Raw genomic sequence first — 16721 nt, forward strand, 5'->3', positions numbered from 1 at the left:
CTGTACTAGTGTATTGTCTAGGACTCCTATACGTGCACATTTTTTTTTTAAACATTTCCCATACGTCGGTCTATGTTCATAGCGACCTTCTATAATAAACAAAGCTGTATTCATAAAATTTAATACCGTAAATTTACTTTTTTGCTCAATCCTCTAATGCTTCTACTTAAAACCTTATAACAAAACCAAACAAACAAGAAAAAATGAATCAATTAAAAAAACAATAAAAAATGTGCATACCGTGTATATTTTAGTACGTGCCTAAGAGTCATTTCTGTGACGAAATGAAAATATTAATCGATTTCTTTTATCAAAGAGATATCGCCTTCAACTTTGGTCAGAAGTGTTTCGAAGTCCCTGCAAAAGGAGAACTGGCCTCACCTTGTTGATGTAGATGGTGTTTCTCGGATGGTTAATCATGTTGTGTAAGGCAGACCAAAAACAATAGATCTGTATTTCGTTAAACAGTTATTTGTGCATGGAAAAATATGTCCATTTTCGGTCTGCCGAAACAAGAAATAACACAAATAAATGATACTGTTCCGAAAAAAGAATGAAATTTAAAAATGTGTAGAACATTTGTGATTGGATTTATGCCTATGTGGAGAGATATTCCATACAGATTCTAACACTAAACACATTATGTCAGGGAGATGGTCTGGATACTAACACCAGACACATTATATCAGTGAGAGGGTCTGGATACTAACACTGGACACATTATATCAGGGAGAGGGTCTAAATACTAACACTGGACACATTATATCAGGGAGAGGGTCTGGATACTAACACTGGACACATTATAACAGGGAGAGGGTCTGGATAATAACACTGGACACATTATATCAGGGAGAGGGTCTGAATACTAACACTGGACACATTATATCAGGGAGAGGGTCTGGATACTAACACTGGACACATTGTATAAGGGAGAGGGTCTGGATACTAACAATGGACACATTATATCAGGGAGAGGGTCTGGATACTAACACTGGACACATTATATCAGGGAGAGGGTCTGGATACTAACACTGGACACATTGTATAAGGGAGAGGGTCTGGATACTAACAATGGACACATTATATCAGGGAGAGGGTCTGAATACTAACACTGGACACATTATATCAGGGAGAGGGTCTGGATACTAACACTGGACACATTATATCAGGGAGAGGGTCTGGATACTAACACTGGACACATTATATCAGGGAGAGGGTCTGGATACTAACACTGGACACATTATATCAGGGAGAGGGTCATTGTATAAGGGAGAGGGTCTGAATACTAACACTGGACACAATACATCAGGGAGAGGGTCTGGATACTAACACTGGACACATTATATCAGGGAGAGGGTCTGGATACTAACACTGGACACATTATATCAGGGAGAGGGTCTGGATACTAACACTGGACACATTATATCAGTGAGAGGGTCTGGATACTAACACTGGATGCATTATATCAGGGAGAGGGTCTGGATACTAACACTGGACACAATACATCAGGGAGAGGGTTTGGATACTAACACTGGACACATTATATCAGGGAGAGGGTCTGGATACTAACCTCCAACACATTACATCCAGGAGTGGGTCTGGATAGTAACATAAAATGCGAATTCAATACAGAAAATAACAAAAGACTTCAACTTCACATTGTATATACTATGATTTCAATCACACATTTATTCTTCAGCACAATATATTGTGTATACTAGGATGCAAATCCTGTAGCTGTTTCTATCACTTTCTGCTCATCCTCATCAGACATATTTCTGAATTGGGAGAGTTCCATGACAAAGGATGCAGTTCCAGATGTAATCTGACGGAGATCAGAAGAGTATCCACGAAGTTCGACCAGTGGGACTGAGGCTTCCACCAAGCGCACGCCATCCCTATAATGAACAGCATCCAGTTCACATCGTCTCATTGCCAAGTCTTTAAGGATGGACGACAGCCACTCCTCCTCTGTGGAAATCTGTTGAGGAAAGGAGATATTCTTGATAAGTTACACCTAAGATTAACAATGCCAATCGAGTGGATTTTACCACTTTAGAATAACAAGAGATCCAAAAGGGATGTGGGTACCCTCAATTGGTGGTTTTCTTTACTAGAACTAATGTATACCCATTACTCTGAGAGACCTATTCGAACCTGACATGCATCTACCTTCAATCATTGAACCTGAAAAGCAATCTCAACTCATCACTTTTGTTCATTACCAATTGAATGAATTCCACTAGAATATGCTCTCACGGACTTTGTCAACCCTTCCACCCCAAATCCCCTTCAAGCCAAATTCAGGTAAACCAGACATTTTCAAAATTTTGACTAATCAGAAATCTCTACTGTGTTGGCTTCCATGTTATAAATAACCTGAAATTTGGAAATAAATAAGGTTTAATTAGTTAAAGCTATGACCCCGCTTTACTTAATGGAAAACTGTGTAGATGGTCATCTCCAAAATACTGACCAATAATCTGTATTAATAATAATGCTGGTAATCATCTTCTATTGCTTCATAATTGCAGTCAAATACTGCTTATTAAGATGTTATCAAATGTGAAAAAACTTGATCTTGTACAATGTTAACCTTACCATATACCAGCAGGCAACAAACCAAACTATTTTATCTTAAGATGATACTAATTAAGAAGATATATTAACATATGTATATGTATGTTTATCTGGTTTTGAGATTTTCACTATTGACTTCTAGCAACATCCATTGTTTACTTGTTTGTAATATTTAGTGTAAACAGAAAAGTAACATAGAATTTTGCTCTGAAAAAAACGTTGTAAGTGGGTAAGTATTTAAATGAATAAAATTTCTTATGGGACTCTAATACAAAGCTAGTACTTGTATAACATGTTATTATGACCTGAGATATACCAACAAACCTACCATCACCTCGATTTATAGCACATTTTTGAAAGAGGATCACTTAAGTGACCATGTTCTTATCTCTATCGATACAAACATTTCCATTATCAATACAAAATATCACTAAATATAAAAAATCTAAAAGCAGAATGTTTTTATTCATTTCATGGTAAGATGTTTCTGCTAAATACTCCCCCAATAAAAGTCGCAATACTGGACTTGACATTAACTGGATCCACTTCAAGGGAAACAACTCTAGATTGTACACCCTACTTGCCTCCAGTTACAACACAAGGGACATAACTCTTGGTAGTAAGCCAGATAATTCACTCCACAGCACTCTTATGTATTTGTCTCTCACCTCTAGTTTCATGACAGGTTCCTGAAGTCTTGGGTCTGCCTGCTCTAAAGCATGCCTTACACATTGCGATGCACAAGCACCAATCATAGGGAGGGACGTCCCTCGCCCGATATCAAAGTTTAATAGGGACACCTCCACATTTATCACTGGGTAGCCCAAAATGGGACCTGTAAATCACACAATTCCTAAATTTAGTAAGCTTCATTAACTTTATACACTGAACAACATAGTGAAATTACTAATTGTAAACATTGGGAACCTAAACATGAGATGCTGTCAATAATGAATGTGTTAATCTTTACTATTCAATAACATATGGAATCATTTTATTTGTTCTCAATATATTTTTTTGTGTTTGTACAAGAAGAAATCATCAATAACTTTATCAATATGACATCAGCCTAACAACTACAATGGAAAGTTACCAATGATATCATCACTTCTTAACTAACAGACACAGAAAACAGTCATGTGTAAAATCTCTTTATTTCTTGACAATGATCTGCTTCCTGCCACAGATTGACAGTCCTATTTCTAGACAGTAATTGAAAGTCTACCTCATGATGCTGATTGAGTCATACACCCCACCTCCTGACAGTAATTGACAGTTTGCCTCCTGACAGTAAATGAGAGTTCTACTTCCAGACAGTTATGGACACTAATACCTCCGGACAGTGATTGACACAAATACCTCCGAACAGTAATTGACACTAATACCTCTGGACAGCGATTGACACTAATACCTCCTGACAGTGATTGACACTAATACCTCCTGACAGTGATTGACATTAATACCTCCGGACAGTAATTGAGAGTTCTACTTCCAGACAGTGATTGACACTAATACCTCCTGACAGTGATTGACACTAATACCTCCTGACAGTGATTGACACTAATACCTCCTGACAGTGATTGACACTAATACCTCCTGACAGTGATGGACACTAATACCTCCTGACAGTGACTGACACTGACATCTCCTGAGAGTGATTGACACTAATACCTCTGGACAGTGATTGACACTAATACCTCCTGACAGTGATTGACATTAATACCTCCGGACAGTAATTGAGAGTTCTACTTCCAGACAGTGATTGACACTAATACCTCCTGACAGTGATTGACACTAATACCTCCTGACAGTGATTGACACTTATACCACATGACACTGGCTGACAGGGATTGACAGTCCTACTTCCTGACACTGATTGACACTAAAACCACAGGACACTGGCTGACAGGGATTGACAGTCCTACTTCCTGACACTGATTGACACTAAAACCACATGACACTGGCTGACAGGGATTGACAGTCCTACCTCCTGACACTGATTGACACTAAAACCACATGACACTGGCTGACAGGGATTGAGAGTCCTACTTCCTGACACTGATTGACACTAAAACCACAGGACACTGGCTGACAGGGATTGACAGTCCTACTTCCTGACACTGATTGACACTAAAACCACAGGACACTGGCTGACAGGGATTGACAGTCCTACTTCCTGACACTGATTGACACTAAAACCACAGGACACTGGCTGACAGGGATTGACAGTCCTACTTCCTGACACTGATTGACACTAATACCACATGACACTGGCTGACAGGGATTGACAGTCCTACTTCCTGACACTGATTGACACTAATACCACATGACACTGATTGACAGGGATTGACAGTCCTACTTCCTGACACTGATTGACACTAAAACCACAGGACACTGGCTGACAGGGATTGACAGTCCTACTTCCTGACACTGATTGACACTAAAACCACATGACACTGGCTGACAGGGATTGACAGTCCTACTTCCTGACACTGATTGACACTAAAACCACAGGACACTGGCTGACAGGGATTGACAGTCCTACTTCCTGACACTGATTGACACTAAAACCACATGACACTGGCTGACAGGGATTGACAGTCCTACTTCCTGACACTGATTGACACTAAAACCACAGGACACTGGCTGACAGGGATTGACAGTCCTACTTCCTGACACTGATTGACACTAATACCACATGACACTGGCTGACAGGGATTGACAGTCCTACTTCCTGACACTGATTGACACTAATACCACATGACACTGCCTGACAGGGATTGACAGTCCTACCTGATGATAATGCCGCCTTTACACCATTCTCAATGGCTCTGACATGTTTCCATTTTATATTCTGTAAAGAAGGATTTTTCTCCTTATTTGCTATCTTGACATGGGTGAATTTTTCTGCAGCTGGATTATGGTTGATGGCCATCGTGAGATTGACTGTGTGATGTTGATTGCCAATCCATGTGTCGAGATTTTCATTGTGAACAACTTCCTTTCTACTGATGGCCTCTCTATATGCTACCTGTAAAGGTCCTAAATCCACATCAACTTTGTATTCTTTGATTATACGGTTCTTTATAACTTCCATGTGTAGCTCCCCCATGCCTGAGAGGATTGTCTGGCTGGTCTCTTCTTTAAACTCCACCTACATAAAAACATCACTAGTTTATCGTATCTTATCTGTAAACTATCCCCTACCTTATATACTCTCCAGACACATTTGAAGTGCTGCCAATTTGCACCAGAAGATTGGTCCCCATAAACTTCCTCTACATATACTTGCAGACTAGTCCAAACACACTACCTATATACACCTGTATTCACCTTTAGACTGGTCCCCACACACTCCCTATACACAACTGTATATTCCTTTAGACTGGTCCACACACACTCCCTATACACACCTGTATATGCCTTTAGACTGGTCCACACACACTCCCTATACACACATGTATACACCTTTAGACTGGTGCACACACACTCCCTATACACACCTGTATACACCTTTAGACTGGTCCCCACACACTCCCTATACACACCTGTATATGCCTTTAGACTGGTCCCCACACACTTCCTATACACACCTGCCTATGCCTTTAGGCTGGTCCACACACACTCCCTATACACACCTGTCTATGTCCACACCTTTACACACCTGACTGGTCCACACACACTCCCTATACACACCTGTATATGCCTTTAGACTGGTCCACACACACTCCCTATACACACCTGTATATGCCTTTAGACTGGTCCACACACTCCCTATACACACCTGTCTATGCCTTTAGACTGGTCCACACACACTCCCTATACATACCTGTCTATGCCTTTAGACTGGTCCACACACACTCCCTATACACACCTGTATATGCCTTTAGACTGGTCCACACACACTCCCTATACACACCTGTCTATGCCTTTAGACTGGTCCCCACACACTCCCTATACACAACTGTATATTCCTTTAGACTGGTCCACACACACTCCCTATACACACCTGTATCCACACACACGCCTTATACACACATGTATACACCTTTAGACTGGTGCACACACACTCCCTATACACACCTGTCTATGCCTTTAGACTGGTCCACACACACTCCCTATACACACCTGTATATGCCTTTAGACTGGTCCACACACACTCCCTATACACACCTGTCTATGCCTTTAGACTGGTCCACACACACTCCCTATACACACCTATATATGCCTTTAGACTGGTCCACACACACTCCCTATACACACCTGTCTATGCCTTTAGACTGGTCCCCACACACTCCCTATACACACCTGTATATGCCTTTAGACTGGTCCACACACACTCCCTATACACACCTGTATATGCCTTTAGACTGGTCCCCACACACTCCCTATACACACCTGTCTATGCCTTTAGACTGGTCCACACACACTCCCTATACACACCTGTATATGCCTTTAGACTGGTCCACACACACTCCCTATACACACCTGTATATGCCTTTAGACTGGTCCACACACACTCCCTATACATACCTGTCTATGCCTTTAGACTGGTCCACACACACTCCCTATACATACCTGTATATGCCTTTAGACTGGTCCACACACACTCCCTATACACACCTGTCTATGCCTTTAGACTGGTCCACACACACTCCCTATACACACCTGTATATGCCTTTAGACTGGTCCACACACACTTCCTATACACACCTGTCTATGCCTTTAGGCTGGTCCACACACACTCCCTATACACACCTGTCTATGCCTTTAGACTGGTCCACACACACTCCCTATACACACCTGTATATGCCTTTAGACTGGTCCACACACACTCCCTATACACACCTGTCTATGCCTTTAGACTGGTCCACACACACTCCCTATACACACCTGTCTATGCCTTTAGACTGGTCCCCACACACTCCCTATACACACCTGTATACGCCTTTAGACTGGTCCCCACACACTCCCTATACACACCTGTCTATGCCTTTAGGCTGGTCCACACACACTCCCTATACACACCTGTCTATGCCTTTAGACTGGTCCACACACACTCCCTATACACACCTGTCTATGCCTTTAGACTGGTCCACACACACTCCCTATACATACCTGTATATGCCTTTAGACTGGTCCACACACACTCCCTATACACACCTGTATATGCCTTTAGACTGGTCCACACACACTCCCTATACACACCTGTCTATGCCTTTAGACTGGTCCACACACACTCCCTATACACACCTGTCTATGCCTTTAGACTGGTCCCCACACACTCCCTATACACACCTCTATACTGGTCCTCACATAGTTTCTTCATACATAAAGACTGACCCCTAACACTCAATATATATACACACCCTACACACATATATACCTGTAAACTGCCCTCCACCAAACATATTCCTATACACACTGTATAGATTGTGCCCCTTTCCACACCTCCTATCACTACACACCAGTTGATTACCTCCCCTTCACTCCCCATATTTCCCATATACTTCTGTATATTGTCTCCTCTTTCTTATATTCCCTATACACACATATTGATTTCCTACACACATGTAGATCCCCCAAAACACACACTCATTTCCCATACTCACCTGAAATTTGTCCCCTCCTCTTCATATTACCTGTACACACTTGTAATTTAACCACACACTCATTTCCCGTACACACCTGTAACTTGTCCCTCCTCTCCATATTTCCATATATACAGTAATACATACATGTAGACTTGGGTCCTCTCGCTGTAGACACTCCAGTGCTAACTCCATCTTCCGCTGACTAGACATTGAAGGTGACTCTATGGAACAAAAGAATACTGGAGGTGGTATCTGTATCCCAGCCAGAATGGAATCACTAATATCATCTTCATCAATGTCATCTTCATCACATAGATTTGAACTCTGAATAGCCTGCTGGCTTGCTGAACCCAGTTCCTCTGCCTGTACTTTAAGCATGTTTTTCCGTGCTCTTCTAGCTGCAGGTTGACTGCTTGTAATTGTGTCTCCTGTTCTCACCTGTGGGAAAATAAACAAAGGTTGACAATTCTTGTTCAAATACATGATTTTTAAATGCCAATGAAGATTTTACCATTTAGACAGATTGTAAGTTTGATATGTCTATCTCTTATTTCAGTTTTGTTTTCTTCAGGAAAATTTTTCATTTCAAACCTGTCTTTATCCTAACATATTGCTGTGTTATTTGGTTACACATTGGTTGCCTAGAAAACTTTGATTTGGACTCCATGATCAATGAACTTGACCTGTGATGTTTAACACCAGAATATCAGCTATACACCTAAGGTTTAGTCCATTAACACAAACTTGTGCCTGGTACAAAAAATAACAAGCTTATATTGAGTAACACTATAGTCAAATGACCTACCTACTAAAGACCAGTAAAACACACGGCGTTCAGTCCATAGACTTACTAACTTGAGTCAAGTAACACACAAAACAATTTGTCCAGAGACTTACTAACTTAAAGTCAGTAACACACAAAACAATTTGTCCAGAGACTTACTAACGTAAGTCCATTAACACACCACTATGGTGTCTTGTCCAAAGACTTACCGACTTTAATCCAGTTACACACACTATATTTCCTGGTCCAGAAAATGGAATTTCCTGAAAACTGTCTGCATAAACCTGTAGTAGGCGTGTCACTTTCTCACTTACATTCTGGTTCACGTTATATATGTTGGTCTTTCCTTTTATTTCCCCATTGTAAATTCTAAGGAAAGTCAGAGTACCTCGTTCCTTATGATGAACAATTTTAAAGACCAGAGCACACAAGTCTTTACCATAAAACTTAGTAAATTCAAAATTTCTATCACCTGGATTTGGAAGATAGAGACATATAGAGTCTATTAGAGGTTGTATACCCATGTTCCGTAGAGAACTTCCTCCCATCACAGGCACAACATGTCTGTCTATTGTAGCCTGCCTCAGTCCTTGCACCAAATCTATAGCAGGAATATCTGCTACAGGTGTATTAGACAGTACATGGTCCTCCAGTTTGGAATCAAAATCTGCTATTGTTTCAACAATAGCTGTTCTCCACTTCATCATTTCTTCCCATAAAGTCTGATCTGCCTCTGAGATTTTTTTGATATCAAATTTTCTTCCATCTGGTGATTCCGTCAGATCCCATGTGAGTAAGTTTTTACCGACAACGTCAATCTGTTTCAAACTGTTCCTATCACAACTGATTGGTACATATATTGGCATTGTTTTTACATGTAACTTGTCCTCTATCGACTGCAAACACTGCTGGAAATCTGCATTTGGTTTGTCCATCTTGTTTAGGTAAATTATTGAGGGAATATTGTACCTCTCTGCTTGGCGCCAAACTGTTAATGTCTGAGCCTCCACACCTGAAGGTCATTCAGAAAAAAATGAGCATCTCACAATACACATCTGGCATTCTAACCACAGCTGATATTACAAGCAGTCAGGTAAATTAGCTATAAGGTCAGTCAGTGGCAAAATGGTGTGTCAGTAACAAGGTCAGTTTGTGAAAAAGGTCATTAGTGATAAGGTGTGTCAGTAACAAGGAGTGTCTGTAACAAGGTGCGTCTGTAACAAGGAGTGTCAGTATCAAGGTCAGTCAGTGGAAAGGTCATTAGTAACAATGAGTGTCTGTAACAAGAAGTGTCTGTAACAAGATTTGTCGGTAACAAGGTCAGTCAGTGGAAAGGTCATTTGTGAGAAGGAGTGTCTGTAACAAGGAGTGTCTGTAGCAAGATTTGTCCGTAACAAGGAGTGTCTGTAACAAGGAGTGTCTGTAACAAGGTGTGTCTGTAACAAGGAGTGTCAGTATCAAGGTCAGTCAGTGGAAAGGTCATTAGTAACAATGAGTGTCTGTAACAAGGAGTGTCTGTAGCAAGATTTGTCCGTAACAAGGTCAGTCAGTAGAAAGGTCATTAGTGACAAGGTGTGTCAGTATCAAGGTCAGTCAGTGGAAAGGTCATAAGTGACAAGGAGTGTCTGTAACAAGGTTTGTCAGTAACAAGATCAGTCTGTGAAAAAGGTCATTAGTGACAAGAAGTGTCTGTAACCAGATTTGTTAGCAACAAGGTCAGTCAGTGGAAAGGTCATTAGTGACATGGAGTGTCTGTAACAAGGTCAGTCAGTGGAAAGGTCATTAGTGACAAGGAGTGTCTGTAACAAGGTCAGTCAGTTACAAGGTGTGTCAGTAACAAGTTACATCATGGAACATAAAACTAAGACAAAGTTACAAACTACTTGAGAACAATAATATGAAATATCATGATAATCTCTTAGGCTGGTTGGATGCTACTGAGCAGAAGTGTGAACAAAGAAAAAAAAGAAATTCAGTGTCAAACCTGAAAAACTGGTTATCAGTACATTTCAGTCTCATTCAATTATGAAAACTGATGGTAAAAATCAGTAATTTCATCATCAGAGTTAAATAAATTCACATTTAGGTAGCATGAAAAAAACATTTTTGATAAAAATCTTCAGTTAAATTAAACACACATGAAAAAATTATATAAAAAAATGTTTTGAATATGGTCAAATTAGCCCCACTTTGTCTACATTGCTCCCCACTCCCCCCAACTCACACCAGAAAACTTATTTGCTACTTCTGAGGTAAAGTTCAAAATCAGTGGTGATTTTTATATCAAAACAAAAGTAGAGACTCTGGAACTCATAAGAATGATTAATTTGAAAACATGGGAAGAGCAAAGAAATAATTGACAATTTCAAAGAAAAAAAAATCACACCAGACAAAAACAACTAGGTAATTCAGTAAATTACAGTCCCTCATTGACACTTAAACTATGAAGGTGAACCCATGTCTTAAATGTTATTAAGTTCCTAAACAAACTTTTTCTATGATGTTGGTCAATGGTGAATAAGTAGGTCCGAATTACCTAGTTTTGATACTTGACACACTGTCTCATCTAGTTAGTATTATAGAAATAGGGCTTGGAGAAGCTATTCCTTAGATGTAGGTCAAAGGTTAAAATATAGGTCAGGGTGACCATCTTTTAATATGTGACACAATGCCTGATTAAGGTGAACCCATAACCCAAGTATAAAGTTCCCTGGATTAGTAGTGTAGTGGCTGGACAAGATTGCATAAGGACAGAAAGACAGAAAGATGGATGGACACAACACAAATCTATAGTCCTTTGTGATTCCCAGTGGGGGACTGAAAACAGCTGCAGGGCATTCCCATGCAAGCTGCCTCAGTTAGTAGTGGGATAGGTGGCACTGACTACGAGGAAGGTCTGACCAGACCTGCCTAATGTAACATAGAGATCATCTCTTTTTCATGCTAACACACCTGAGATCTTCGTTTCAGGCTGATGCTTAACTGACATGTTATCATGGCCCACATTTTGTCAACTTTCAAAAGTACCAAAATAGATAAACTAATGTTGTTTAAACACTTGGATTATAGAAAATATTTATAAAATATGTATATGAGCCCTGATGCTTATGAATGAAATCATGCACATAATCTTACTTAGGTCAAGGAAACAAAACATGCAGGTGACAGTTATCTTCATTTAGTATACTGCTGTAAGTTTGTAGAAAAGACCTTTAGATAGTACAGTGCTAGGAAAACATCTTGAACTCAAATCTACAGATGGACAGATCAACAGCTGAAACTCATGCCATGTTGTAGAATGGTAAAAATGACAGATACTGAGGTACTAAATCAGAAACTAATCTGTCTCATGACCCATGGCCTATTGGTCTCATCTGATCCCTGTGACCTGGAAAGTGAGTCAAAGCATTTAATTTCATCAGCTTGGTAGGCTTTCATTCCAGCATGCTACAGGCCTAAAATCAGTGTCCCAAGTCTTTAAATTATTGGGAGGAAGTTGTTTTTTTAAACCTCTGACCCGTGTGATCTAGAAAATGGGTCAAAATCACTCATTTGATAACTTGGTAGCCTTTAAACCCAGCATACTACAGACCCAATATCAATATCCTTGGCCATTTGGTTATTGGGAAGAAGTCATTTAAATATTATAAGATATTGGATAATAGTAAGCTTGCAAGATGGTCAGGGTCATTCACTTTAAAAAACTTGGTAGGCTTTCATTCTAGTATCCTACATGCACAATATCATCACCCTGCAACATTTAACTATTGAGAACAAGTTGTTCATAACCTTCAACAAATATGACCCTTGTGACCATGAAAGCAGATCAAAATAATTCATTTGAACCAACCTGATAGCTGTTCATCCCAGCAAGCTTTGAGTAGCGGAGCTAGAAATTAGGTAAAACAAAACACAGATCCCTTTCATAAAAAAATCAGTAAACATATTTTATATTATCAAATGGTAATTTATGCTTACAAACCTGCAGCAGCATCTAGAACTGTGACAGTTCCATCGAGGACTCGCAAGCACCGCTCCACCTCCACCGTAAAATCAATATGACCTGTGAAAAGAATCAAAAACATTAACAGAGAAAGTCAATCACAGACTACAGATCACCTGTATAAATCACTCACCAGCAGTATCATATCATAGGACACATATACACAAGTCACCACACTAAGTAAACAGTGTCCTACCATAGGACATATATACACAGGTCATCATATCATACAGTACACAGTGCCCTACCATAGGACACATCTACACAGGTCACCATTATTATACAGTAAATTGTCCTACCATTGGACATATATACACAAGTCACCATATTATACAGTAAACAGTGTCCTTCCATAGGACACATATATACAGGTCACCATTATTATACAGTAAAGTGTCCTACCATTGGACATATATACACATGTCACCATATTATACAGTAAACAGTGTCCTATCATAGGACACATATATACAGGTCACCATTATTATACAGTAAAGTGTCCTACCATTGGACATATATACACATGTCACCATATTATACAGTAAACAGTGTCCTATCATAGGACACATATACACAGGTCACCACACTAAGTAAACAGTGTCCTACCATAGGACACATATACACAGGTCACCACACTAAGTAAACAGTGTCCTACCATAGGACACATATACACAGGTCACCATATTATACAGTAAACAGTGTCCTATCATAGGACACATATACACAGGTCACCATATTATACAATAAACAGTGTCCTACCATAGGACACATATACACAGGTCATCATATTATACAGTAAAGTGTCCTACCATAGGACATATATTCACAGAATATCACACAATACAGTAAATAGAATCCTACCTGGGGTGTCCAGTAGATTAATCCTGTGTTTATTCCAGTCAAAAGTTACAGCAGCGGATGTAATTGTGATTCCCCTTTCTCGCTCTTGATCCATGTAGTCAGTCACAGTATCACCATCATCAACAGATCCTGTTATAACATATTGCAATTATATTCCTGTATTTGAACAATGTTAACACAATAACGTTCCTGGAGTGAAAACAGCGGCCAGATCCTTTTCAATTCAACAATTCAAGAATTATTCCTTCAGAAGCTTGTTGACATTTTTCAAATTTGAAACATGTCAATAGACTTCTGATGGAATAAATCTTGAATTGGATAAGATCTGACCATGTTGTCTTAACACTAGGAACCTGATTCTACTTTATATAATGAGGGCTCTGTATACTTCTTGTATCCACAGCAGTTCTTGCAAAAAGTTTCACTGAAACTTACCAAAAGAAGGGCAATGTAACCTTCCATTCTTCATTTCTTCTATAATTTGGTATGTTGTGTCATTGAACTTCTTGTTAATAATCATTTATTGTCAATATCAACTTCGTCCAGCATTAGACCCAAAATTAGAAGTCTAAAGTTGAATGTCTGTGACATTGAGATTCAAAAGTGGTGGAGTATAGTGTACTCATAGGTGAGAGGTATCGTAGGTTAAGATACATGAGTAGTTCAGGTGTTATAGCTTGACAAAATGGCTATTCCAACACACATATCGGCCTTATTCAATATAGAGTACACTGCCAAACACATCCTCTCTACGTCTGTCCCACTAACATAAGCTGGCCTATGTATGTAGGCATCTTTGTTGCCTATGAGTCACTTGGGGATGAAATCTAACATGTCCTGTATGGAATTGTGTGATTATGTTGATCTACTTTTTATTTCTTTAGCACAGTCATGCCAGGAGACATGGGATGACTCTCAACCCATCCAACTCCTTAGGATATAATACAGTATTTTATACATTTGTAAGTGTGACCTTACATATGGAGCTACTCAGGTTCTAGTCTGGGTTTGTACATACATGGCTATTTAGTAATAAAAAAAGTCACATAAAACATTTAACATATTTATATGGTGCACAAAAGTAACAAACGCCATTGCTTTGTTTATCTTTTACAATTATAACTATAATTTGTCCAAGACACAGTCCGGGATTCATCTCTCACAGGAGGAGAAGGAATAACCGATGTCAGAAACGATATTCCTTCATTAGAGATCATACCGGCGAAATAGAGATTGACTTTTAACGAGCAACTATTGAATACCTTCTACCGTATATAGAACTATGATTACATACAATGTCCATTTACTCAAATTAAGTGCACTGACAATCACTGAGACTGACTTAAACTTGTACTGCAGCACCTGTCAAAATTACGTCCAATTACCCTACCAAGGTGTTCGCTGAAGCCAGAATAGAATAGCATGCGTTCGGTTGTTGTCGTTTTCCCAGCGTCTATGTGAGCAATTATTCCAGTATTCCGTATCCGATTCGTTTCTTCGGACTTTGATAATTTGAAAGCTAATCTGTGTTGTATGATAACAGGACATCTTCGACATAATATTGTTTTGAACAGGTTTGCCGACCGAAATGTCAAAAATAGGCATCGCATGGCTAACTGTTCTATTCGGAACATTAATACTGTACTAAAACCCCGAGGTACTTCCTCGTTATTATAATCGGCAAAACAGATTTCGGAACAATATTTCCGGATTCAACTAATTTAATAATAACAGAAAAAACATTTGAAAAAAAGTTGTTGAAGGAAAAGGTTATATGCTATTTCATAATAACTTCATACACATCCCAAAACCTTTGCGCGGTAACGTTAATGTTAAAACCGAGATTTTATGTGAAATGTGGTTTACCATCATGACATCTGTTTCAGAACACATTTTTCAAAGCAGCAAGAGTCAGACTCCACTTTTACCAGTCTGGAATTAATAGAGTCATCAAACAATACAGTGACTTGATATTTATTTAAACATATGACACCAGGGTCACAAATCAAAGAGTTGTACGGGGTAGTCAGACACTGTAGTAGAGCGAGTTGTGGTCAGACATCATTATCACCAGTCAAAAAGTTGTGGTCAGACACTAAGGTCAATTGTGTAGCAAGTTGTGGTCAGATAGCATGGTCACAAGTCAAAGAGTTGTGGTCAGACATCATTATCACCAGTCAAAAAGTTGTGGTCAGACACTAAGGTCACTAGTGTAGCAAGTCGTGGTCAGATGGCATGGTCACAAGTCAAAGAGATGTGGTCAGACACTATGGTCACTAGTGTAGCATATTGTGGTCAGACACTATGGTCACTAGTGTAGCATATTGTGGTCAGACACCAAGGTCACAAATCAAAGAGCTGTCTCAAGTCATAAGTGTAGCAAGTCGTGGTCAAACACTAAGGTCACAAGTCAAGGAGTTGTGGTCAGAAACAGAAACAATGGTTACTAGACCAGATTGTTCTGGTCAGATATCATGGTTACTAGTCTTGGTAGTTGTGGTCAGACACCATGGTTACTAGTCTAGATAGTTGTGGTCAGACACCATGGTTACTAGACCAGACAGTTCTGTTCATTCACAATGGTTACTAGTCTAGAGAGATATAGTAAGATACCAGGGTCACTGGACCAGAGAAAGGTGGTCAGACACCATGGTAACAAGACCAGAGAGTGGTGGTCAGACAACTTGGATACAAGACAACAGAGTTATGGGAGGTATGGGGTCAGACAACTTGGATACAAGACAAGAGTTATGGTCAGACACCATGGTCACTGTGATCATACTTACATGCTAGCAGTATTTTAAAATATCAAATCACAAAACATACTGACATTGCTCAAGTATTTTTATTTTTGCCAGTTTTTACATTTCAAGTATGTAAATGGGAGTGTATGAGAATT

The 16721-nt window shown here is 39.5% G+C and overlaps 1 protein-coding gene across 3 annotated transcripts; it reads right to left on the reverse strand.

Moving 5' to 3' along the window:
* Positions 1–1669: 1669 nt before the first annotated feature.
* LOC132549079 (ribosome-releasing factor 2, mitochondrial-like) lies at positions 1670–15300 on the reverse strand. Of its 3 annotated transcripts, none has more exons than XM_060212984.1 (8): positions 15185–15300; positions 13823–13951; positions 12941–13021; positions 9168–9970; positions 8319–8612; positions 5374–5734; positions 3249–3415; positions 1670–1981 (listed from the first exon to the last, which is right to left on the reverse strand). In XM_060212984.1, exons 2-8 carry the CDS (start codon positions 13914–13916, stop codon positions 1718–1720), a joined length of 2064 nt encoding a protein of 687 aa, XP_060068967.1. In that variant the 5' UTR covers positions 13917–13951; positions 15185–15300; the 3' UTR covers positions 1670–1717. The 3 variants fall into 3 exon arrangements, with proteins under 3 accessions (XP_060068967.1, XP_060068968.1, XP_060068966.1); XM_060212985.1 differs by having other exon boundaries at positions 15208–15271; XM_060212983.1 differs by lacking the exon at positions 15185–15300 and adding an exon at positions 14258–15008.
* Between the last annotated feature and the right edge of the window lie 1421 nt (positions 15301–16721).

This window comes from Ylistrum balloti, unplaced genomic scaffold, assembly GCF_031769215.1.
Source record: "Ylistrum balloti isolate Yb309-2 unplaced genomic scaffold, AGI_CSIRO_Ybal_v1 Utg370042, whole genome shotgun sequence".
NCBI lineage: Eukaryota > Metazoa > Mollusca > Bivalvia > Pectinida > Pectinidae > Ylistrum > Ylistrum balloti.

Coding starts and splice junctions, on each gene's coding strand:
- LOC132549079 (XM_060212983.1), bottom strand. CDS start 14,342: ATGATTATTAACAAGAAGTTCAATGACACAACATACCAAATTATAGAA. Junction 5,735..8,318: donor GAGAGGACCCAAGTCTACAT/GTATGTATTACT, acceptor GTTTTTATGTAG/GTGGAGTTTAAAGAAGAGAC. Junction 1,982..3,248: donor AACCTGTCATGAAACTAGAG/GTGAGAGACAAA, acceptor TTTCCTCAACAG/ATTTCCACAGAGGAGGAGTG.